Source organism: Gymnoscopelus microlampas (assembly GCF_963454915.1).
Source record: "Gymnoscopelus microlampas genome assembly, chromosome: 9".
Taxonomy (NCBI): domain Eukaryota; kingdom Metazoa; phylum Chordata; class Actinopteri; order Myctophiformes; family Myctophidae; genus Gymnoscopelus; species Gymnoscopelus microlampas.
Genome location: NC_139946.1, coordinates 10486582 through 10511437, shown reverse-complemented (window position 1 = coordinate 10511437; position 24856 = coordinate 10486582). Strand labels below are relative to the sequence as shown.

Below are 24856 nucleotides of genomic sequence, written 5' to 3'. Positions count from 1 at the left end.
AATGCGATTTGGGTGAAAATTAATGTAACGTTCGCTCAAAATCTGTTGGAAATTAAGTCGTTCATAGAGTGTAAATTAACGGTTTAGTACATTTTTTAAATGATTTATATGGACATTTAATTGCTACCACAATGAAACGTGATTTTGCATAATTTACTTTCAGTTTTGGCATCAGGAAGTTAGAGCGAATTAAACAAGTCGATGCTGGATTCACATAACTAGTTACAGCTAAATCAACTAAATTGACCTACAATAATTTAATATGCCTGGATTATATATTTTTTAAGTTGTGGGAGACAGTGTTCTGTTTCCCCTGCAGTGACCATGGAGGGTCCAGATGCCCCCAGTAGTAATGAACTACAAGACAAAAGTATCGTTGATGCCAGCGAGGAGAACCCAGAAGGTAATTGTGACATTATTATCAAGGAAATAATGTGCCAGTTATAGTTTTCATTTATCTCACTTTGACATAATCACTTAAGTAGATATATCAATTTCTACCAGTGGTGGAAAGTACATGTACTCAAGTACTGTATTACATTAACCACTTTAGCCCTATTTTGAAAATAACCAATCTACAAGCTCACAACTGCGAAAGCGTTGTGAGCTTGTAGATCTGCTATTTTCAAACATTTTAGTACTTACTTTTGGTACTTTAAGTATATTTTGATGCCAATACTTTTTGTATTTTTACTCAAGTAACATTTTGAACACAGGCCTTTTACTTGTAACAGAGTATTTTTATATTGTGGTATTGCTACTTTTGAGTAAAATATCTGAGTACTTCTTCCACCACTGGAAATGTGCCACTTCTCTCACTTTGACATAAGTCACTTTAGTAGATATATCAATTTCTATTTATAAACTAAATACATACAGTTGAATACTCTAAAGACAGTTATCTTATTGTTAAAAGATGTGTTTGTACTGGAGCTTGAGGTTATACCTCCCGAGAGGTACCAAACAGGTGTGGATGAAGAAAAATACAACAGTCTCACCAACAGGCAGCGTGGGAACGAGAATACTCTACGCCCAGCAAAATTAGACTGTGAGTATAATAGCTGAAAATATTATATATTTCAACATATAATGTGTAGAAGCCTATATGTAGCATACTAACTAATTATGGAATGTTAATTGAACTCCTATTTAATTGAACACTTTGACAGAGCAGGAGATGTATCATGGAGCCTTGTTGGAAGGATCTGTTTCACTACTCATGCAATCAATCTGTATGATTTAGATGTTAATATAAAATAACTAGTACATCAGTGGTTGTAGGTATTGGTTCTCTACTTTTCCATTGAGAAATATATACCCTGCAGGGGCAAATTCTTTGCCATATTTACTCCTCTGATGTTGGCGTGGTGTCAGGAAGAACAGTTACTGGTTGACAATGATATAGTACAGTATTTCTCCTGACCAAGCAGGGATGCTATAGTCTTTCATGCCGGAGAGACCTGGGTTTGAATCCCGGTTATGAAATTGAAGTTATGGATTGCAGCTTTAAATTAACCTTCCCACATTTGCTGTGTTTCCTGATGTTGTAACAATCACATTGACAGCAACTCCGTTTTGAATAATTGCGAGTTAAGCTTAATTTATTATACTTCATCGTCCAAACGAGTTGCTTGCCAAGAATAGATCCATGCTTTTTGGCAAGCAACACTGTTGTAACACAGAGTATAATTTAGGCTTTATTCTGATTTGTTATCCCAAGCTCTATCCGTACACCAGCTAGCAGCTCAGGGAGAGGTCTCACAGGTCATTGGACACCTGAATAAAGGTGAGATACCTGGACGATATCCTCTGAGCAATTTTACACAATACATATTATTTACCTGGATCTCCAGTATCAATGTATGTGTTTTATAAATTGAATAAGCTATGTTTTATTGTGTAGACAGTTCGTTACTAAACAAGCAGGATGAACGGGGCTTCACTCCCCTTATGTGGGCAGCAGCTTTTGGAGAGAAAGCAGTGGTTGATGTCCTTTTGGAGAAGGTGAGTTACAAGAGATCGTTGCCCTAGGAACTACATATCTTGTGTGGTAAAGTTGATATAATTTCAAAGAACACACCATCTCCATGATTCATGCCTGTAGGTCTCAATTGGAAAATGATTAATTATGGAGGTTCAGTGATTATGCATATGATTACAGATCATAGGTGTACTATTATTTAGATTAGGTTATATAGTATTTCTTGTTCCCCCTGAATTAAGAAATGTATTTCACTTATGCTATTATTTTATTGTTAACTAAGGTCTGTAAAACATTTTAAACCATGAAACTTAAAGTGTCTGTACCTTGTCTCACTCTTATTTTTGTGTTGTGTTTTAGAAGGCAGACCCGAAGATTATTGCCTTGGAACGAGAGAGTGCCTTAACCCTGGCTAGCTCTGGAGGTTTTGTTGATATTGTCGAGTCTCTGCTTGGACATGGAATAGATATCAACACCTACGATTGGGTATGTTTATGAATATCTCTAAGGTTGACCCCCCCCCCCCCCCCCCCCTACGTTTTGACATTGAAGAGTATATGTGCCCACTTGTGCACTTGCATCTCAAGTTGTTCAGAATCTTATGTCTGTACAAATGTGTTCATAAAGCTTATGTATGAAGTATGATATTATTTGACCTTTTCAGAATGGCGGTACTCCTCTCCTATATGCTGTACGAGGCAACCATGTCAGATGTGTGGAGGCACTTTTAGGTAGCATAGTATATTTATGTATGTTAGAATTGTATTACATATGTTTGCTTGGATAATTCACTAATGGCCATTACTATACTGTATCTCAGCCAAAGGTGCAGATTTGACCATTGAGTCTGACTCTGGGTACTGTCCAATGGCCCTAGCTGCTGCACTTGGACACAAAAAGAGTAGGTACATTATTTTACCAAATAAAAAGTATGTTCTTTTGTATTAGAAGTTACAGTGTAACAATATTTGTCCTGCTCTGTATTTTTTCAAAATTTCTTTCAGTTCAGAAACTGTTGGAAGACCATATTCTGAAACTCTACAAGCCACAGAAATGACACTAGACATTCAGGTGACATAGCAGCAACAGCAGCCACGTTGAAACACAACGTACCTAATAGATTGAAAAGACGATTTCAATGAATTGGTTATAGCACGTCTACATTCTAAGTGGTGAGAGAAGATTGATCATGTCCTTTATAAATAGGTTGTCAACTTGTCAGGGATCAACATGTTACAAAGTTCATCTGATTTAAAAGGATACTTTTATTTATTAATTCAATGTTGTTTATATCTGATGATTTCTTTATGTAAACAATTATTAAGCTGAGAAATATAATTCAGCTGCAAATTAATTTTACTAAATGGATTGTAAACATGTTTGAATAATATAAGACAATATATTTTTATACAGTGGTCAACTGAAGTGGCACATTAACTGCAAGGCAAAAAATGTAAAACAAGAACGCACAATAATTATTCTAGAACAAGTGTTCATCAGTAAGACAAATCTGCAATAAAAATTAAGATTCAATGTCTAGGCATAGTCCTTGCATTTGCCAGTTGTTTTTGGGTGATGGGTAAAAGCCAGGTGGCCAATGCCAAAACATTCTACACCAAAAAAGGCCATTAGGTCCGTTCACAAAAGTTCATATAAGGTGATGTCATGTTTCCTGAGTGCCATGGCATCAGTCTATGTTCCTGTTCTCTGGGTCCCTTCCTCTCATGGTGGAGGGCGAACAAGAAAACGTCATGAAGATCTCTCCCCTAGGACATCCAAGGAATAAACAATAACTCTCCCAAAAAAGTCAGTACTGTTCTCAAACACTATTTTTAGTTTTTGTGCTGCAGGGGCCTCCTGTATGGGAAAGCTGTGGGTGGGTAGTTAAGAATAAGATAAGCATGTCAGTAAAGTGAGATGTGCCCAGGAAAATATTGTTTGATACTTAAGCATGTACCATATAGGCATGAAAAGGAACTACTGTGTAATATACAGTATGTCATGTCCAAATCAGCTATAATTAATCTATAACTAAAAATTGTAATATACCTGTTTGCCCATTATTAACACATGGCTGGCACCCATCCAAATTGTGCTTAAATGCATGATCACAAATGTCCAAATATAATTCATAGGGGTAATGACATGTTTCTCAAATAAGAATAGCCTTAATGTAAATGTAAAAATAAAAATAAGGTATATTGTAAATACATTAGAAAATATATATATTGAACATGCGCACACACACTTATTAATTTTGTGGTTTCATTTACATAATCACATCCATCATATTAAAGGATATTTGAAGTGAGTTGTCGTCCTCTGGGTAAAGATGACTGATCAACCTCAAATCTTCATCTTTTTGGCACCCTGAGGAAAGGCATTAGTATAAATTAATGCTTTAGGTTGTGTTGTCACAATACTAATGAATGTGGGATGAAATTCTGAGCACTGGAATATGATTAAATAATAGTTAACAAGACAATCTGGTTACAAAAACAATTTAATGTTGAGGGGGGGGGGGTTGATATAGCCTACAGTACCTTCCAGTTTGCATGTTTTCCCAGAGAAGCCTCCTTGGAACTGGATTTTGAGCTCTGATACCTTGACAGGCTGTGGGAACTCCATAATAACCCATTGGGCGTCACCCTGTCAAGGACATACAACAGCTCACAATATGTGCAATAATGGTCAGAGTTGATGGTCCTAATCGGAATGTGACAATTCCCTAACTTAAATGAAATTAGCATATCGGCAGGTAAGTACTTTTTTCTATTAAGCAACAGACAGTTGTGCTAGTCAAGTTTTTTACATTATTTTGGTTTAAAGCTTTACAGAGCAGTACAGAGCACCACATTCACACAAATGTGTTTGTTTTATCGTTAAACATAACAGCATTTTTCCATTTACCTCTGCATACCCGTAGGGATACACGTACCCCCATTTGAGAAACGGGCCGTGACCCCCCCAAAAAAATCATATTTGAAATGGGGACCCCCAACCACAGATAAATATTGTGATATTTGACAATTTGGCCAATGTTTGACCAGTTTTTATAGTATAGTTTGTTGATTACTTTTGATGCAGTAATTGTCTTTTTTTAGGTATTAAAAAGGTCTTAAAGGTCCTTAAATTGTCACTGTACTGTCATCTTGGGACCCCCAAAAATCATGTGGGGCCCCCCCTGGGGGTCCCGACCCTCAGGTTGAGAACCACTGCTCCCCTGTTGTGAGGTTATCTTTTACCTGGTCTGAGTTCCAGCATGTTTCTTCATTGTGATCGAACATGTACTTCTTGCCAAACTGCTTCACGTCTCTGTTTAGCACTGAACTCACCCTTGAGGTAAAGACGAACATAGTGTTATTTAGCTGTTATTGTGCATTTACACACTTTTACACTGAACACATCACTGACTGTAGAAATGATGTGTGCTACTGCTATTATATTGCTTTGAAGGCTCCACTGCTGACCTATTAGCTCTAGCCTATGGTGTTTTCACGCGGTTATTGATGGATCAATGGCCATCCGATTCGAAAATAGAGACCGTTGTTCTGTTATTATAACTATTTATTTACCTGCTCTGCGTTTCACTGCAGATCAATGAAGAAGCCATGTTGGAGTTATGTGTCGTAGAAGCAGCGTTGCCAGATTGTGTGAGGTATAAGCAACCAAGGTCTATGAAAACAAGCCCAAAAGAAGCAAGCCCTTCGCCCACATGTACGTTGGATATTTTCCAAAAAAGAAAATTTGGAACAAAAATTGAAATATTTTAACAACCCAAATCTTGTAGATGGGGGTCCCTGGCATAAACAATTTTCAGATGGGGGTCCGCGGACAAATACGGGTCCTTGACTTGAAAATGTTTGAGAAACACTAGTTTAAACATCATTTAGTAAACGAGCCCTAAATAAGCAACTACTAGAAAAAAAAACGCAACCCGCAACTAACCAATATTAACAAGCAACTTTACAGAAAAACAAGCCCAAAGTCTCTTATACTAAGCGGACATGGCAACACTGCGTAGAAGCAGTTCACTTTACGACAGTGACGGCGGCTACATGCTGGACCACGCGCTGTTACAGAAGTCTCCACTAGGTGGCAATCACGTTCTTTCACAGTGTTTAATGCAACATGGTGGAGTCTGAGAGGAGGGAGGAGGGCGGCAGGGCGCCAACTTCCAGTGGTGGAAAAGGTACTCAAATGTTTTACTTAAGTAAAAGTATCAATACTGCAATGTAGAAATACTCTGCTTCAAGCAAAAGTCCGGAATTTAAAATTTACTTGTGTAAAAGTACAAACGTTTTCGCAATGTAGAAATACTCTGCTACAAGCAAAAGTCCGGAATTCAAAAATGTACTTGAGTAAATGTACTTAGTTACTTTACACCACTGCCAACTTCAGTATCTTTCAGTGTCACTAATTTTCCAGCTAAAACTATAATGAAATACCGTGAGTTTAAAACATTTAGCACCGTTCAAATCATTTTGTCGGACCAATAAAACACCACCTTCGAGGCCTATTATCGAGGCCTGTTCTTCATTTGGACCGACGCAGGTGCAGGTCATTACTTTATTGTCTAGAAGACACTGCAGGTGTTATCTATAAGGGATTAATTAGGCTATAGGAGATGAGTCACCGCACAAAAGGTGAATTGATCCGTTAGCCAGCTGGCAACCTTTGAATAAAACAGACGATAATGGTGGAGAAAAAGCCTTTTGATATTACACGGTAGGTAATGGATTAATGGCTGCTATTACAGCCTATTTATTTTTTCAATTGAGTAGGCTAATTAACATAATGTCAATTTTAAAGACTGTGCACCAATGTCTGCTTTGTTGCTAGATGTATATAGGCCGATATATCTTCCTTGTTAATGTTTATTTTGTAAAACAAAATAAAGTGTGTGTGTGTGTGTGTGTGTGTGTGTGTGTGTGTGTGTGTGTGTGTGTGTGTGTGTGTGTGTGCTGTACTTGGCACATGGTTCTTTACAGATGGGGAGAGACCCCCTGCTGAGGTTTGGTCATGGTGCCCCCCGTCTGCAGATAATCAATAGGTCTGAATTACAAAACCTGATGAAACCCAGTCTCCGTGAAAATTGCCCAAGGGGTTGTGGAGGCCAAATGGAACAAAGGTTTGGAACAATAGGGAACCTCCTTCCCATTCACCTTCACTGTGACTTTGTCTTTGTCAGGTGCACATTTACATTTCGATTCTGGTTCATATTGTATTCAAGACAGTTCTCTCAGTGTGACAGTTAAATTGTAAATGTTGCCCTTGTATTTTTTTATGGTGTCAGTTTAATCATCAGACAAGAAAAAAACACCACACATTACTCAGCAGTATAGGAGATGGTGATTGTCCACTGAAATTATGAGCCCATTGGGGAGCAGCATGGAAGTGTGGTTTGCGAGTCTTGGGATTAGCTGTGATTGCCAGGGATTTGTGAGTAAATAAGAGAGTTTAGTGATCTCCACAGTTCCATCTGATAATGATTATCATGAGTGCATCACAGAAATCAGCTAAAAAGTGAGGAAAAGATAAGCTTTGATAAAGCAGAGAGAGATGGTGCTGGGCAATATGGAGCAGCTGATTGATGTATTTGATATATTTTATGAGCGCTGATTGGTCCCACAAGCTTACTTGCACATATGGCATTGCTGAATAGGGCTATTGTATTTCAACATAATTAAAAGTGGACATTTCAGAGTTGTTTACGCCGTGGATGTTGTTTAAACTGGAGATCTTATATGCTGAAGAACACTCTACTTCCCCTCTACTGGACAGAATCTTGCCAGTTCTCCATTGTTTTGACCAAACTAGCTTGTAGCTCAACATAGTCTCGCGTAGCCAGACCCCACAGAAAATGAAAAACAGCGACCTCTGCTTTTCTGATATTCTGTGGAGTCTGGCAGGAGTATAGACGGGTTTCCGAGCGACGTCATCACAGAGCAGAATGCGCAATCTGCGCATGCCTGGGGGTGGAAGGCGCGTTCGAAAATACAGCCCTGAGCGGCAGTGAGCGCACTGGCCAATACAAACTAATAGGCGAGTGTGCTCCGGTGCGTAATTTCCAAACGCACCCATAGGCTTCCCCCCGCAGCTGCGCGGTCATATTCCTCTCAATGTTTACTAACAGGAAACCTGTCTATAATGTTAGACTAGAGCGCATAAACACCGGTTTCATGTCTGCCTATAGCGCATCACTTCCGGTTGGTGCGACCATGTTTTCATTCCCACTAACAATATTTCTACACGGAACACTAACACCACTTCTCCCAGAGAACATGGATGGTTTTGGTTATAAGCCCACTTGTTTCTATGATGAAAGAGTAATTTAAAATGTGAATATCTTTCCGTGGTTTTGTCCGCTCCGAGGACGCTATTGTTAAATTAGTTTCGGCTAGTTTCGAGGGGGGGAGGGTGGATCATGGTGGATGGACACGTGAATCCCGCCCACTACATTTGATTGGGTAAAGCGCGGCCCACTTCCTGATCTGAAGGCACGCCCACTTTTAGCCAATGCGCACTGGTTAGGACGAACCGCTCCGACAGATTCCACCGCAGGTCGGAATCTGTTCTTGAGAGATTAAGCTCAACATAACAGAGGTATATTTACCAGATAGTGTATCCCTATTCCATACACCATAATAGTGCCTCTCCAATAATGACCAATGGCCTTGATCGAAGCTTGCATAACCGGTGTTCCCCCTTTTAGGCCCTATCACCCAGCACTAGAGTTAGATTTGTTTTTTTGCATTCTATTTATGTGACTATTTATTTACCCTGTCATTTGGTGACTAAGGTACATGCCATTTAGTCCGATCTTGCACTTTGTACTTGCTCTAGATAAGAGTGTTTGCTAAGTGCTAAATGCCTATATTGTGAACTGATAGAGGGACATGCCAGCCAGATACATCACATAGGCTTGCAAAGCCAAAGATAGGGACACAGGGAAGACAATTTATCAAGTTAGGCATTTAGACATTTAAATTAAAGTCACTGAGTAATGAGAATGCTAGAAAACAATTGTGCAGCTAAGTAATTAGGATAGCAGGTCTACAACAAACCTACTGTAGCATATATCTGCATAAAATATTTAGCATAATGTGAAAATAACAATCTAAAAAAACATGTGAACAAGTAAACATATACCTAGCATCTAAATAACATAACAGCATCTATTGTATCTAAATAGGCAACAAGTGCAGATGCAGAGATCTAAGGAGGGCTAGGAGATGAGGTGGATTCTGAAGAGATGTGTTTTCAGACTGCAGCAGAAAATGGGGACTAGTCCTGACTGATGGACTCATTCCACAGCTTGGGAACCAGGATGGAGAAGAATCTTGGTTGCCCGGAGCATTTGGCAGGTTGACGTACAGAGAGGGAAGGGAGGGACAGTGGGACACACTCCTGTGTTTGCTGAATGTAGTGTGTAGGAAGGGGTTTATCATATCCTGCAGGTAGGGGGCCATGCCCATGGCCGATTTGTAGGTCATTCACCAGTGTTTTGAAAGGGATGCAAGGAGCGGCTGGGAGCCAGTGGAGTGAGTGCGGAAGTGGAGGTCCTTGAACATTTGGGGAGGTGGAAGACATTTGCATGTGTTGGCTATCTTTGGAGAGTTACCTAAATATGCAGGGCTTCATGGGGACATTGTGATCTATCCCAGAGTTTATGAGCTATGGTCATTTGTGCAGATTGTTCCTCATGAGTTGGGTCATTAATCTCTGTACCACAGCTTGCAAAGGGACACAGTGGCCCAGCAGACCAGCCGGGCTGGGTCAGCACCAAAACGTATTTCGGTCTCTGCCCTGCTTATAGGCCTGTCACAATTATTACATAATCGTCTATTCGCAATTATTCGAGATAATCGAATAACAATAACAATAACAATTTTTGCATAATCGTATATAGAGAAAAGAAGAAATAGCAGATCTACAAGCTTACAATGTGTCACTTCGTGGCGCGTTGTAAGCTTGTAGATCAGCTATTTCTGCATTTTTTTTTACATGTATAAAAATTATTAAATATTTCATTTAAAAAAAATATATTTCAGTTATTTGTCATATCTGCCCTTTGCAACTTTTGATTACGATGCCTAACAGGCTTCATATGTTCCAGTGTTCAATGCCAAACACACAATTAAATCGTTAATCGCAATTATTTGAGTGACAATTAATCGTCAACTTAAATTTGTAATCATGACAGCCCTACCTGCTTGTCCACATGAAAAACACTACACTGACAGTCATAGTGAAATTAATGTTCCTGTAGTTAACCCCTTTCAAACTGCATGGCTTCCCTATTTTGGGCATGACATAAACTTTCCAAAAACGTAATAATTTGTTCAAAAGTTTTCAAAATGTGTTTCGCTGTCATACCACGATGTATAAATACGGCATAAGTGGTTAAAATATTGTCTACTTATGTAGAAAGAGGACACCATTGAAAGTAATAGCTGAAAACCTGGCGCCACCTGTCCATTAAACTCAATGGACGGGGCGGTCGCTCGTTCTATATAGAGAGCATTAGCCGTATTGAGAACAAAAATGGAAGATAACTTTCTAAAGTTTGATTGATGGAAGGCCCACGAATTAATTCGGTAATATCCAATGAGAAGGTTGTTGATGATAGCTGTAGCTAATGATTAAATATGCACTCAGATGCTCAGAGGCACAGACACACTTGGGTGTTTATTGAATTTGTTGGAAGATTTAGGAAATGAGAATGACATGATGTTGCTTACCGGTCGTAAATCATTTAGTTTAGGAAGACAACATTTGGTGTGCTTTAGGGGCCCAGCGCATTTTAATAAGGTAGGAAATAGGCAAAAACGTAAGGCACATCTGTTGGTGTTGTAGCAATTAACACAGGGTCTTGAGTTGCTATGCTGTTCCCTGTCGAAGACTCTCACTCATCGTCCATGCTGGAATTTTCTGCTCCAGTTTGAGTGAGGTTCCTTAATTAAACTATTAAAAAGCAAAGCATTTGCACAATATGCTCCACTGCCTTCATTACAAAGCTCAATCACTTGTAATTTATTCACTCAAAAAAAGAGAGCATTGGATTTGAGTTGTTTTCTCTCTCTTTGTCTGCATGAACACTGTGGGAGCTCACTTTCAGTGATTTGTCCTCCATTATTCTCCTCCTATCCAGTTTAAAAATAGACATGTGTGATTTCACTCCTCCTACCTTACAAAGAGATTGATGAATGGCTGCAGCGTATTCTGATTGTGACCAGAAGGTGTGGGGCTACTAACATAACCAAGAATGATACAAATGAGACAATTTAGTGATACTAGCATTTGCCAGCTTGTCGCCAGGCGGCCATCACATCTAGAGTTCGGGCAGCTATGCGCACCTTCAGTACATCGCACCGCCGATCCGAAGTGTGTGTGTGTGTGTGTGTCGGGCTTGTTATGTCAGAGTGACGTGGCCGACACTGAGTCTCTGACTCAGGCTACTGGAAGGGCCGGCCCGCTGGTCAGCCCTCCCAGTGGCCAATTTTAATACTGGAAGAAGAAGATTCCCACTATTTCAAGTAGTGGGTAAATATAGACTGTGTACTGCCTAATTGTCCAGGCGTTGGTTATGATGTAAGATGTAGCGTGTTCATACTTGTGCAGCACTGGATAGCCTACAGTGTGGATTTATGTCTACTGCATTATGTCACTGTGTAAAGAGTGGAGAACGCTGTGTATCCCCAAGTTGTATGAACCTGAGTATAAGCGGTGTGTCAACGGGCAGGATTTATGAAGTGTGGCCACTTCCATCTTCACGCTTCAGCAGCCAGAATCCCCACTTGCTCATGATGTGGTTGGGAGCCCACAGGATATGCCTCAGTCTCCAAAGCCCCCTTTTACCCACTTTCTCACAACCTTAAACCCCTCCACAGAGCGACTCGGTCCTGTCACAGGGCTTGTGTGACTGAGGAGCACATACACCTACTGCACATAATATTATGGCAGGGTCACGGACAGGGGATTTGTCACGGTCAGGAACGGATCTCATGGTTCAGGGAGATTCAACGTGAAACCGCAGGTCCAGTTCATGACATGCACATAGAGCACTGGATGGCGCATGCGTCACATTCGTGAAGTTGCAGTTTACAGCTGCAATCTCCTTAAAATGGATAGGGCAATTTTTCAGTTGCACACTAATTATGTAGCCATGATACTTAATTGGGATTCAGTCACCGGGCCTGGATTTCTTCAAAGATATTTTCCTCCCCAAGTCTTTGAAGTTTTCACAGACCCATTCTGCAGACACTGACTCACTCACTCCCACAGTCTAGCTGTCTAGACTCGTTAAGTAACTAACCTGGCTGCTTTGTATTCCATTAGGCTAACTAACTCAGTGCTTGTGCCTAATCCTCCTTCCTATTTGTTCAATCTCTTTGTCTCACTCATTCACAGCAACATACCTTATGAACATGGTAGGAAGGCATGAAAGCTGCACTTCACACAGAAACACTCAGTAGCTAATGTATGACCTCTCAAGGTGGGAGCGTTACTACATTGGGCTTGTTATTTTCCGTGTCACATTGGATTATGGGAGGCAGACATGGCTACATGCTCTTGGATATAGAATAGTACTTTGTGTGTTGGAAAGCAAAATATTGTCTTTTCAAAGCTGTGGACCCTTTGAACTTCATTTACCCGTTCGCTAGCCTCGATCTCCAGGCTTTTATTGTTTAGTTTTGCTAAAAAATAAAAGCCTGGAGCAGCGCGTCGGTGTACCCGATATAGGAAGTGTTTCATTTCCCCAACCAACCAGAGTGCAGTGGGCGGCGCTCGTAATGTTGTGTTGACGGGGCGGGGGCTGACGGACAGATCGGTGAACCAATGGGATCACACGGCTGTTCTCGCCGGAGATGTTAAACACGCCCCTTTAGGTCAGAAAACAGGAGCGCTGATGCAGCCTACCCGTTCGCTGTCCCCAGTTTTATTGCTATGAGGACACAGCTGTAATCTCTAATCCAAAAGTATGCTACTTTTGAGAAACCACCATCTCTGAATTAACAGAAAAATGCAAGTAAAAGGTTTACCCATCATATTAAGCAATGCCATTAATAATGTTCTAGATAACGCCCCAGGCCTTTCTCTGTGATTGTATAGGGAATGACATAATAAAAAGGTTAAACTAGAAAAGTGCTCCTCGGAGCACAGGTCTCCGCCAGGTCAGGTACGTTATTGTGGCCTCCTGGTGGCGCTATAATAGGCCAATGTGAAAAGGGTGGCATTTCTTCTTAGGCCTTTCACAGCAATCGGACGCTGCATTCATGATTTGAGGCATTTTATTCAAAGAATGTGTTTTGCAAAATTAGACCTGCTGGTGGCGCTATAACAGGCCTATATGAAATCGGTGGCATTTCTTCCTCGGCCTAGTGGGAATGTGCGTGTGAAATTTCACGAAAATAGCAAGCTGTGTTCATGATTTGAGGCATTTTGTTCGAAACGGACCAATCCTGCAAACTTTGGAAGCCAACCTTAGCCAATCAGGATGGAATATGGGAAATCGGACTGACTACATTTTTAATAGCTAAGGATAAAGGATTCCTTAGAGTGTCATGATGAATCTATATATAGTGTAGGTGGGAATAAATTGTCACATTGAAAATGACAAATGAAAGATATATCATCTCACTATTGGTGATTATATGGAATGGACTCATTCGTTAAGAGGGTAAAGAGATGCCTGTAATGCATGCACTGTAAGCAAGAGCTTTATCTTTCTGCAATTTTCATCTCACCGTGCTGTTCTTTAATAGTGCTTTTTCCCATTATAAATGTGAAAGAAACATTTTTCATTTTTATAGCGTTGAACAGTTTATCCATTATTTGTGTGTGTGTGTGTGTGGGGGGGGGCGTTGCTGGCTACGGCCCACTGTCTTATCATTGGAGTGTCTGGCACAGCACAGAATAAGGTCAGGGGGCGCCAGGGCGGTGACCTGGGAAACCTTGCAGCTCACTGTCTGTGAATAGCCACCTGAGCAGTCAAGTCTGCTTAGTTTAACCTTAGCAATTGGGGCCAGGCAGATAGTACCTCCAATTAGGAGATTTTGATGTTATTAGTGCTTCTTTCCTGAATGTATCTGCAATGCTTGGTGCTCTGTGTGTGGGTGTTGCATCTTATGGTACAGGACAAAAGTAGTCGGGGTATACGCACATTTGTATGTGTCTGCTTCTGTGTCTATGTGGAATTGACAGGGTTAGCTGTATTTCTTGCTGGCACAGCACAACGCTACATTGTGTTTGTTTGTGTGTGCGTGTGTGCACTTGTTTAGCTCCCATCAGATGGTCCAGCAGCTGTTGTAATTGGTCTGCTGCATGAAGAGGAGGAACCTGCAGCTTATAATACACCCACCGTTTGTGGGCTGGGGAAATGGCACACAGTAAAATCCTCAGTGTTCATTTAACTTTTTTACACTCTCAGAACAGTGAACACTGATAATTTGACTGTGCAGAGATGGAGGATGGGTGGCTGGATGCAGAGGGGAAAAGGCAGGGGATGTGTGTGTGGATACAGGGGCTGGCGGGGGTGGGTCCTTGGTTCATCGCCACGGAGACAGCATCATTCTCTCGGATCAGTTCTCTCCATCCCTCTGCCTGTTCATTCGCTCAATATGGTCAAAACCAATTGACTGCCCCCATCCGAATGGAACCCTGTAGCAGGCCTTCGGTGCCTCCCCAATTTCCATTCGAATGGAATTCTAACGGCTTCACTTTGAATTCCCTCTCGTGCTCAAGCCTCCCATAATGTGGTCGTCCTCTTTTCCTGCTCCTCCTCTCCATGTCCCGCTTCTCTCAGTAGACTGTACATACGAAGGATGAACTCGCCAGACAGGTGCCATACTGCTCGGAATGACAATTTGCCTTTTGGAAATCAGCCTCTGGCTCCATTGTGTCCTCTATAATTAAGTTAGCCCATCAGCAGACCTTCAACAGCTCTCTCCCCCCCTTCTCTATCTCTATCGGTGCCTATAATAAGTAGTGATACTGGCAGACAGTGGAGTGTGCCGCAAAGTGTGCCTCAATTTCAACCTTTTTGTGACAGAATATGTGGGATATGATTATTATTCAGTACTTGATGGAACTGGAGAGAAATTGTTATCATAGGGGCTGTGATAAAAAACTACTGAGCTATGGGTAAACAAACAGTCAACTACCCTCCATTTTCATCGCTTGTGTAACAAGCATGTACATGCTACCGGTGCAAGGCAAGCAACCATGAAAAATATCCTGTACCGAACCATCTTCATTAGCGTTCCATACACTATAAGGATCTGACATTATATCTATCATACCAGGCTCCCAGCAGCATTTAAAAGAACAAACCCCCCTGAATCGTTCAATCTGAAACTAGAATAACATAATAACCACCCACCAGTCTACTATATCATCTACCTTGTTCCTACGTTCCCCACAGAGCTGATGAGCAGTAAATGTGAGACATTATTTATGAGTAGGTCATAGAGTATGGAGAGATGCTCTGGTTGGCTGACTGGAAGAGGGATCCTTGGGTGAGCCTAATTAACTACTGCATCAGAAAGCAAATGAGCAATCCATCAGGAGAAGTGGTTGGAAGAGGTCCATTCATCTCTGCTGCAGAACGAAGCCACACGCTCAGCTTTTCTCAGCCCGTCTTCTACTGGTCTCATAACTAACCTTGTTACTGTGCAGCAATGGCAGTAGCAGGGATCCATACAAGTAAAGCCTGACTTATATGTTGTCATATGACAGTGTAGCTCGCTGAAAGTTTCATGACGCATCACGCTGAAAAGCTATTGTATGGACAAGCATGGTATTGGCAACAGCTTTGTCAGTCCTCCTGGGATGAACGGAAATTTAATATTCTATTCTAAAAAAGATTGGCTCCTTGTCACGTTACCAAACAATGACAAATTAACGTGATATATAGTGCATGATATAATGCTGTTTTCTGGGAACTTTCACATAGCCACTTTCCCAAAGCGGAGCTTGGTCCGTAATCTGTGATCACACCAGTACACAGATTAACAGTTTGTGAAATGGAGAAGATGGAAATGGTGATTGTGACAATTCTCTGTATATTTTTCTGGGGATAAGAGCACATTGTCTGGTTCAGCGCTGATAGCACTATCAGTTCAAACAATCTCTCTCTACGTGTCCAGAGACTCAGTATCACTCATCAAGACAGCTCCAGACTGTGCATTCTGTTGCCACAAATTGTATGCACAACAATAGAACTGGCAGCCATAATCTTTGAGACACACATACGGGTATTTGGGGGCGTGGCCGTGTCCACCATTGCCGTGTAGGTGCAAACAACTCGGGTATCGCCTTTGGGATTGCTAGACGGAACACATCATTTAGATGGGTTTTGTTTTGTTCTGTCTTAGTGCAAAGCTATAGTTAAAGTATTGTAGTGCAAATGCCTGCAATATGGAAAATGAAGACGGGATGTCCAAATATTCCTTTTGTTGAGATGTCCAAATATTCCTTTTGTTGAGGAGTGTGGAAATCTGACATTGTAGATGACCTCAAGAGGTAGCTAATCGTGGCTACAGTGGAATCATTACTGCTGTACAGGGCTAAGACATGGATGCTCACAGTACAGCAGGAAAAGGCCCCGGATGACATCTGCACAAAAATACTATGAATGGTACTTGATGTAACATGGGCGGAGTGGACTACATCAGAAACGTGGACCTCAATGGAGGCCTCCTGCAGGTCACAGACAAGGTCAGAGAGAGGAGGATGAGTCTGGCAGGGCACTGTGTCAGGCACCCGGAACTGGTATCGAGCAAGCTGACACTGTCGGAGCCAACCTAAGGCACAGCTAGAAGGGAAAAGAGGTGCACTACCTATGTAGACACACTGCAGCGTGACAGTGGAGCTAAAAACAATGCAAAGCTCAAGACCCTGATGTTAGACTGGAGGTAGTGGAGGGCAGCAATTCAGGTATCCCAACTTGGTGTTAATTGGCTAGTCCGCACTCTCACGTTGCATCGGACTTGGCCTAGCAAACCTTTTTGCTTTAATTCCTGTGCACAATAGCAGCAACTTGAGTGTTTGACCTGAATCGAACACAACCTTAACTAGACGCGTCGCAATTCCGGGGAAATTGCAGAGTGTGGTTGCGCCGACGCCGGTCCCCCTATGGGTCAAAGTGGAAATGCTTTTGGGAATTTGTTGAGTAAAGCACCCTCGACATGTGATTCAAATTTGGGATTGACCGGACGTTTCGTTCGTGAGTTCTGGCATTTTTGGTGAAACGGGCCCCTCCCACTAATTTTGGAAGCCAATTATGGACGAACGGTAAGGACAATCAAAATGCCGTTTGGATATCTTTACCGCATGGGTCCATAGATCATGTGTACCGATTTGTGTGAGATTAGGACAAAATTTGAAGGAAAAGGAGCAAAAAGTGTGTTTTGAAGGAAATTCAAAATGGCAGAAAATCTATCCTGACGCAAATGGGCGTGGCCTATATGGGGAGATGCGTCGGGACCCAAGGAATCCAGGTGAAAAGAAATTTTGATTTTACGAGCTACGGTTCAAGAGTTATAGGCCAAAAGGTAAAGTGGGCTGTTATAGCGACACCATGTGGCCGATTGGTGTAATTATTTTTCTAATAATTTTGGACTAAATTATGAACCTCCCTTCCAAATGTGGTAACTCTAGCTCTTACAGTTTCTGAGAAAAAAATACTTGAATGGGAGTTTTTGCAATTCCCATTAAAGTGGATGGGGAAATTGAATGCACTAATAAATCAATATCAAAAAATCTATCCTGACGCAAATGGACGTGACCTATATGGGGAGATGCGTCGTGACCCAAGGAATCCAGGTGAAAAGAAATTTTGATTGTAGGACCTACGGTTCAAGAGTTACAGGCCAAAACGTAAAGGGGGCTGTTATAGCGCCACCATGAGGCCGAATGGTGTGATATTTTTTTAAATAATTTCAGAGAAAATTATGAACCTCCCCTCCAAATGTGGTAACTCTAGCTCTTACGGTTTCTGAGAAAAAAATACTTGAATTTCATTTTTTTCACTTTTCCATTAAAGCGGATGGGGACATTTAATGGCACTAATAAATTAATATCAATTAAACTATTCAACCAATCTCTTAGCCCTATACAAGCGCACGATTCCCGTTCAAGACGGTCATTTTGATATATGGCACAACATTAGGGGATAAAAACTGTGGGAGGAGATGCGTCTGAAAAAAAGTTTATCTATAAATAAATAAAGAGTATAGAGTACTATAGTCTGGTTGCCCTGTTGGGCAACCACACTAATTAGTTTCATTGGTAAAACATGCGTTTACCCTACTATTTCATACCAATATGACTGCCATGAAAAAGGGTTCTAATAAGCTAATCTGAACTGAACTTGCAGTACTGTAATTAACTCAATCACAATGACTAAAATTCTTCAACAAAAAGTTCTTTCAAATGCATGTAAAGCTCTTTGATCAAAGTGTGTGTGTAATTCATCTATCTCTGAGGTGGTGCTGTCCTTGTACCTATGTCGTCAGTATATGCTGAGAGAGAAATGTTGTGTCTCTGCAGTCTGCAGAATTGCCCCCAGACAAATTGCTGCACTCTACGATGAAAGGAATTCAGATTGAGGTTTTTAACTGGCCCATTAGATCTTCATTTTCACTTTTGAAAAGCAGTATTAAATGAATAAGATTTCAATGGACATCTGTAGTCTGATGACGCGCACCATCCACTAATTAGATATGACAACATTCACTACCCTTGCCTGATTTGATTATTTCTCGTGATTCATCAAATAATAATGTAATAATAAATAGCCTACCCATATGCAAGGCACCCTCTTTGGCTTTAACATATTCCCCTTATTAGAGGCAGTCTACAATTGTGCGGATACACATTTGCCTTTGTTTACACCATGTACAAAGAATGTGTTATTTGGGTATGTGCTTTGCTTTCTCCCTGCAGAGAGTGTTGGAAACATCAACCCGTTAATGAATGGACTTGTTGTCTGAGCTTGTGTGATACTGCTGCGCTTGGATTAGCTTGCTGTGGGTTGTGGGGGGGAGAGGCGTCCCTCTCAGTCCACTCCTAATGGGGGCTGTTGGCTACAGAAAATTGTGTCCTCATGAATGCTTTCTGCCCGTCTGCAGAGGCAACAATGAAATACCTGTCACAATGTCAGCTGCATCTGTGTCACTCCAACACAATCAATCCACTCTAATATTCCATACACTCTTATCACATTTGGTCTCCCAGTCCCTACAAACACTATTAGCCTATCATATTTGGTGTCTCTACTGTAGGCGTATTTTGATGTTTATTATTTATTTTCCTTCAGTTTTGTCTGTGATCTCAGATTTCTCAGTCAGTATGCAGGTGGTGATATCTAAATGAAATTACCGCAGATGTGAACGGGGATGCAGTTCACCACAGCAATACATCAATGTCAGCCCAGAGTGAGATCTGCAGGTGAAATATGATTTACTCTCTTTTCTGTAGAAATACCCACTGAATAACGTGGGAAATAAAGCGTTACATTTGCCACTCTCGGTCCATTTACCGCACATTAGCTGATGGTGGAAAATTGTAAACTTGATGTATGTCACATTGTATGGGAAAGACTGAATTCAGGTCTAGGATTGGTCCACTGCAACCCCAAGGCATTATAGATAGATTAATCTTGGACACTCTGGGCCTCGACGTTCTATATCATTGAATGGGATTACCGAGAGAAACTGGATTTATTTTTTGTTTTATTTCATCCAGCTTATGACTGAGTTTCACACCATAGTCTTCAGAGAGAGGTGGATTTAAAAAGTGTTAGATCCTTATTGCTGAAATTGTGTCACATACGTGTTCACTGACCGTTGTCAGATAATTGTATCCTCATCTTCATGATAACTGCATCGTACAACCTCACCAAGTCTTCATAATTACGCAACAGGCAGGTTAAGAGACGTTTTGAGGAGTATTAATAATAACGTGAAAGCACTGCTGTAAATCTCATACTTACTAGAAATGTGCTAATTATTTTTAATTAACTCGGTGTGGGGAAGAAAAAAAATCGTCTAACGATGGTCTTGGTCAACTAAAACCAAACCAACCAATTAATTATGAGGGGGCAGAAGCTCTGTGGAGTTGGCTACAGTGCCTGTCATGTACTCCTGTTTTAATAGGCATAAGAACGTCTCTTCATATTTATGGCATGCCATCTACGGTATCGCCATTTCTCTCTCTAATTCCCTTCCTCCCTCTCTCTCTCTCTCGCTCTCTCTCACCCCCCACCCCTCTCTTTCTCACTCCTATCTTTCAGGTCTGTCTTGCTTCCTTACACATTATCAAATGAAGCAACAAGACCATTAAAATGCCTTAATTCCAGTTATTTTATTGCAGAGATGCCAAATTTGCATTGTAAAATAATTGCATCCTGCAGGAAAGTACGTTGTTTTCACTTTTTGCCTCATTTCCCTTATCACATTTTCATTTAGCCTTATCCATAGGCATTTCTATTTTCTATTTTCTCATACACCTAAACCTTGCAGGTCTCAGCAAACTAAATGGTGATCATAGTTTGCAGACAACTTTTCCAATCGCTGTTATTTCTACTGTAGTTTTATTGATTTGAATCCTAGTTTTGTGAGAATCTGCAGGAGTTATTAAACCTACTGCTTATGATGACAACCAAAGTCTTAATTCCCTAAGATTATTGCTTTACAATTAGCATGGATCTGTTGGACAGTTAGTGAATGGAAGAGCTGCAAAGTGATTTGTGATTTGGTCATGTAAAAACACATGTATTTATCTCTTAATTTGTCCTCCTCTTTCACATAGCTTAGTCTCAAATGGTGTTTGGTTCCGGTTGAATGCATCATTAGCCAACCTCTTCTTTCCTGACAGGCACCTTCCTCCTCAAAGACATGGTCAGTGGCTATCCTCATTTAAGAGCCCGTTTAAGCAATTACCTTGAATAATGAGGTTATGCTATAAGATCCCGCTGTGAGCGGGGGTCTTGAGACTTGCTTACATGCTCCCTTTCTATGCTCCCATCTTTCTTTCTCTCTTTCTATCTCTGTCTTGCCCTCACAAGGTCTCCTCACTCTCCCAATCTCCCTTCGTCACATTCTTAGACACACACACACACACACACACACACACACACACACACACACACACACACACACACACACACACACACACACACACACACACACACACACACACACACACACACACACACACACACACACACACACACACACACACACACACACTTTTTTTGTAGGGACATCAAAACCAATTTTTCATCCTCTCCGCCAGGCCAGAACGGCCAGTGGCGGGGATTATGTTTTCGCCCCTGTCTGTGTGTATGTAATTGTGAGCAGCTAATCTTGGGCACCATTGGACCGTTCAGTGTGAAACTTTGCACGCACACTCCCAGTAGGCCGAGAAAGAACCTCCACCCTAATTCTTTCAAATCGGCCTCATGGTGGCACTATATAACGGGCCATGTTATATAGTGGGTAATTTTCCGTGATTTTTAACTCCCCCTTTGGCCACAGCAATTTCCGAATGACCACAATTTGCGTCTTGCGTTTTCTTCTAAACACACTTTTTGCTAGTAGTCTTTAGTTAGATTTCTTGCGATAGTTGTGCTAATACAACTATACAATATAACAAGATAATAATAATAATGGATAACAGCAGGTATGATAAATACCTCTTTAAGGCAGATGGGGTAAAAGCGGTTTAGCAGCAATGAGGGATGTGCAGAATAAGGGGAGGATCATTTAGAATCACGATTATCAAATGTGCAGAAGGCATACATTAATTTAGTCCCCACTTCTCTAGGGTATTTGTCACTGTATATTATTTGCACATACGGTGAACTGTGTCCTCTGCATTTAACCCAACCTAATCTTGACGTCGCATAGCCAAGGCGTGGAGCACACATCACTGTTTCGGGGGTGTCTCCGCGGCAATTTCGGTTGTTGGTGCACAATTTGGTGGTGCACGAATGTTCAAATAAAATTTAATTTGGCTCAGGGACACTTCGGCACATCGGCCGGCAAATACATCAATTGCACTTATCTATGTACATTAGTGCAGCTCATGATTCTTCCAGATTAAATGCAGTTTTTGTTTTATTTATTTATTTGCGTGTATTTTTTTTGTCATTGTCCTTGTTCAGGGCTCTGACAGCTGCAGGGAAAAAAACTCTTTCTGATCCCTAAGTCCGCATCGTCAGTCTATTACTGGGGAGGTGTTTGTCCATCATAATCCTACTCAAGCACCTGCTTATACCTGGGAGAGAGCTCCCTGTGGTGCGCTTTGACAGTCAGAATGGAGTCCTGGAACAAAGGCCTGTCGTGCCAACTGCTCCTGACCTGTATATGACACGGAAAGGCCGGATAACTGTGGTGAATTAGTTAATACTTCTCGGTGGCATAGGTTCCTATGCAGCTATGCTCTCCTTTTTCCCTCTCCGGTTGTTCCTTGGCTTCATCCTCGAAGGCAGGCCGGCCAAATCGCATGCTGGGAAATCCCTTCTCAGCCAACTAACTGCCTGGGATACTTTTGGCATGCTGGACCATCATAAACTGTTACTGATACCACTATTTCATGTTCCTGTGCCTTATAGTTATATGGCAGAGAGGTGTGTTATGGGCTTACTATTCAATTTGAATCGAGTCAATGTTGGCTAAACGTCATTGCGTGGTTGATATGTCATGGACATTTGAATTAAAATTTTAAATCGATATTTTCTCCACAGAATATATTTGCCTAGACTTTTCAAATGTATTTGCACTTTACAATTCACAATTCAGGCATTTAGCAAATACTCTTATCCAGGGTGGCTTACAAAGTGAAATGTATTAAGTGCAAAACCTAAAACCCCAAACCCAAAAAATAACCACAAAATGATGTTTAGTGTATTGGATGAACTATTTCAAGCAGGTCTCTATACAGTTAGATTTTCATACTGTACTAAAATGAATTAAATCCACTGGCTTCCTCAACAATCAAACAAACCACACTTTAGAAAATGGTCAGCAATGCCATGTGAGTCAGATTCCATGGGCTAAACATCACAGACCACTGGTATGGTCCTTCTTTAATGCTATTCTCACAACACACATACTGTACATACACATGCACGCACACTCTTACATGGCACATCATGCAATACATTGATTATAAAGCTACTTTTGTACTTCTTGGCATGAAATGACTGTTAAAGCAGCTATGTTATGGCAGTTTTATCATGGTTGTATGCCGTGTGATGTTGTCTGCTCCATACTGCAACTTTGCGAGCGAACAACCTTGCACTCTTGCAGTCTTTCTGATCATTGGTCATGCGCATGTATATCCACGTGAATAAGCGTGCTTGTCACACTGGGTCACCTCACTGCCTCATACATAAATGCATTTCTTGTGACGGGAACAAATGGCTAATAGGCATTGTGGGTCTGAGCAGCTGCATGGTAATGCCAGCCTCTAATTTACCACTGGGTCTGAAAGTGTCTATGAGGCATTGTGTGTGTGTGTGTGTGTGTGTGTGTGTGTGTGTGTGTGTGTGTGTGTGTGTGTGTGTGTGTGTGTGTGTGTGTGTGTGTGTGTGTGTGTGTGTGTGTGTGTGTGTGTGTGTGTGTGTGTGTGTGTGTGTGTGTGTTCAGAAGCATAATTTCAACCTGCCAAAGCATGCAGTAGCTAGCTGAGCTTCCAGCATGATTCCACAACTCGTCGTTGCCATTAAAAGAGCCACCTTAACTTCCTTTTTATTAGTCAAACTGTTGATTAGTATGAATTTGGACTGTCAAGTTAGGGGAGGGATATGAATTGGGCCAGGGAGAATACGTGAACTGGAGAAGAGAGAGAGAGAGAGAGAGAGAGAGAGAGAGAGAGAGAGAGAGAGAGAGAGAGAGAGAGAGAGAGAGAGAGAGAGAGAGAGAGAGAGAGAGAGAGAGAGAGAGAGAGAGAGAGAGAGAGAGAGAGAGAGAGAGAGATTTGCCAATGGAGAGAGGATGAGGAAATGAGTCTTCTACATCCTTAATCATCTTCCACTGCCAACATCAACAACATGGTGTCGCATGGCATGTGATCTGACGTCTTGAAAGAGAATTCATCCATGACTTCAAATGAAGCCCAACAATGAGCTGTGTACAAATAAATAAATAACTCAGCAAGAGGTGCGTTGATAAGAGCAGAGCGAGCACGAATAGCTTTACTGGTCGCAATTAGTGCAGCCAAGCAAGTCGGTGCCAGGATGTAAATAAATGACGGATGGAGGCAATCAATTCTGTTACATTCCTTTTCTCCGTTCTCCCATTGTGGTCCAAAAATGTACAGGAACGTTGCATAACATTTTCTACAAAATTTGTTTTCACTCAAACACTTTTTTTTGCTCTGCTGGTGGAAGCTCTTTTATTCAAAGAAACAATCTGTCCTACCCTGTGGTGGCGTCAATTCAATATTTACACTCAATTAAGTTGTTGTGTGGATTTCTTAATTGAAGTTTGATGATGATGTACAGTAACTGAGACGGGAACCCCTATGGTGAACACTGTCCATTTTTTTAATTTGTCAGCTAGTTATTTCCCGCCAGGAGATCATGTTTTCACCCCTGTGCATATTTGTGTCTGTATGTGTGTTTGTTTATTGTGTGGTTTTGATATTCATCTTCATTATGGACATTTTATTCCATAAAATGGCAACTCCTCCAGGTATTCTACCACAAACTCTTTTATTGCTCAGGTCAGTAGTAGATTCCTCTGCCCCATAGAAGTCTTTATGTTGGGAATTTAGTCTCTCCAGGTCCTGCTTAGGTAAACATGTCTCTTGAACACACAGTACATCACAGGTGTCCAGTAGTTTATCTACCACAAAACGGCG

General features: G+C 41.2%; 2 protein-coding genes across 4 annotated transcripts; one reads left to right on the top strand and one right to left on the bottom strand.

Annotated features, from left to right (window-relative positions):
- The first annotated feature begins 30 nt into the window (after positions 1-30).
- rfxank (regulatory factor X-associated ankyrin-containing protein) lies at positions 31-3120 on the top strand. The gene is made up of 8 exons (XM_084067924.1): positions 31-403; positions 917-1048; positions 1721-1786; positions 1904-2004; positions 2342-2467; positions 2646-2712; positions 2802-2882; positions 2986-3120. The coding sequence occupies exons 1-8, from the start codon at positions 325-327 to the stop codon at positions 3036-3038; spliced, it is 705 nt and encodes a 234-aa protein (XP_083924050.1). The 5' UTR covers positions 31-324; the 3' UTR covers positions 3039-3120.
- Positions 3121-3226: 106 nt separating this feature from the next.
- Positions 3227-5616, bottom strand: nr2c2ap (nuclear receptor 2C2-associated protein). Of its 3 annotated transcripts, none has more exons than XM_084067930.1 (5): positions 5557-5616; positions 5227-5317; positions 4525-4630; positions 4284-4351; positions 3227-3857 (listed from the first exon to the last, which is right to left on the bottom strand). In XM_084067930.1, the coding sequence occupies exons 1-5, from the start codon at positions 5592-5594 to the stop codon at positions 3801-3803; spliced, it is 360 nt and encodes a 119-aa protein (XP_083924056.1). In that variant the 5' UTR covers positions 5595-5616; the 3' UTR covers positions 3227-3800. The 3 variants fall into 3 exon arrangements, with proteins under 3 accessions (XP_083924056.1, XP_083924054.1, XP_083924055.1); XM_084067928.1 differs by having other exon boundaries at positions 3227-3853; XM_084067929.1 differs by having other exon boundaries at positions 3227-3853; positions 4525-4594.
- Between the last annotated feature and the right edge of the window lie 19240 nt (positions 5617-24856).

Bases quoted from the DNA above. Each gene is read 5' to 3' on its own strand.
- nr2c2ap (XM_084067928.1), bottom strand. From the start codon at position 5,594: ATGGCTTCTTCATTGATCTGCAGTGAAACGCAGAGCAG. The intron at 4,631-5,226 runs GTAAAAGATAAC...TGTCCTTGACAG, and splicing joins CATGCTGGAACTCAGACCAG to GGTGACGCCCAATGGGTTAT. The intron at 4,352-4,524 runs GTACTGTAGGCT...GCCTTTCCTCAG, and splicing joins GAAAACATGCAAACTGGAAG to GGTGCCAAAAAGATGAAGAT.
- rfxank (XM_084067924.1), top strand. From the start codon at position 325: ATGGAGGGTCCAGATGCCCCCAGTAGTAATGAACTACAAGACAAAAGT. The intron at 1,049-1,720 runs GTGAGTATAATA...TGTTATCCCAAG, and splicing joins ACGCCCAGCAAAATTAGACT to CTCTATCCGTACACCAGCTA. The intron at 2,005-2,341 runs GTGAGTTACAAG...GTTGTGTTTTAG, and splicing joins TTGATGTCCTTTTGGAGAAG to AAGGCAGACCCGAAGATTAT.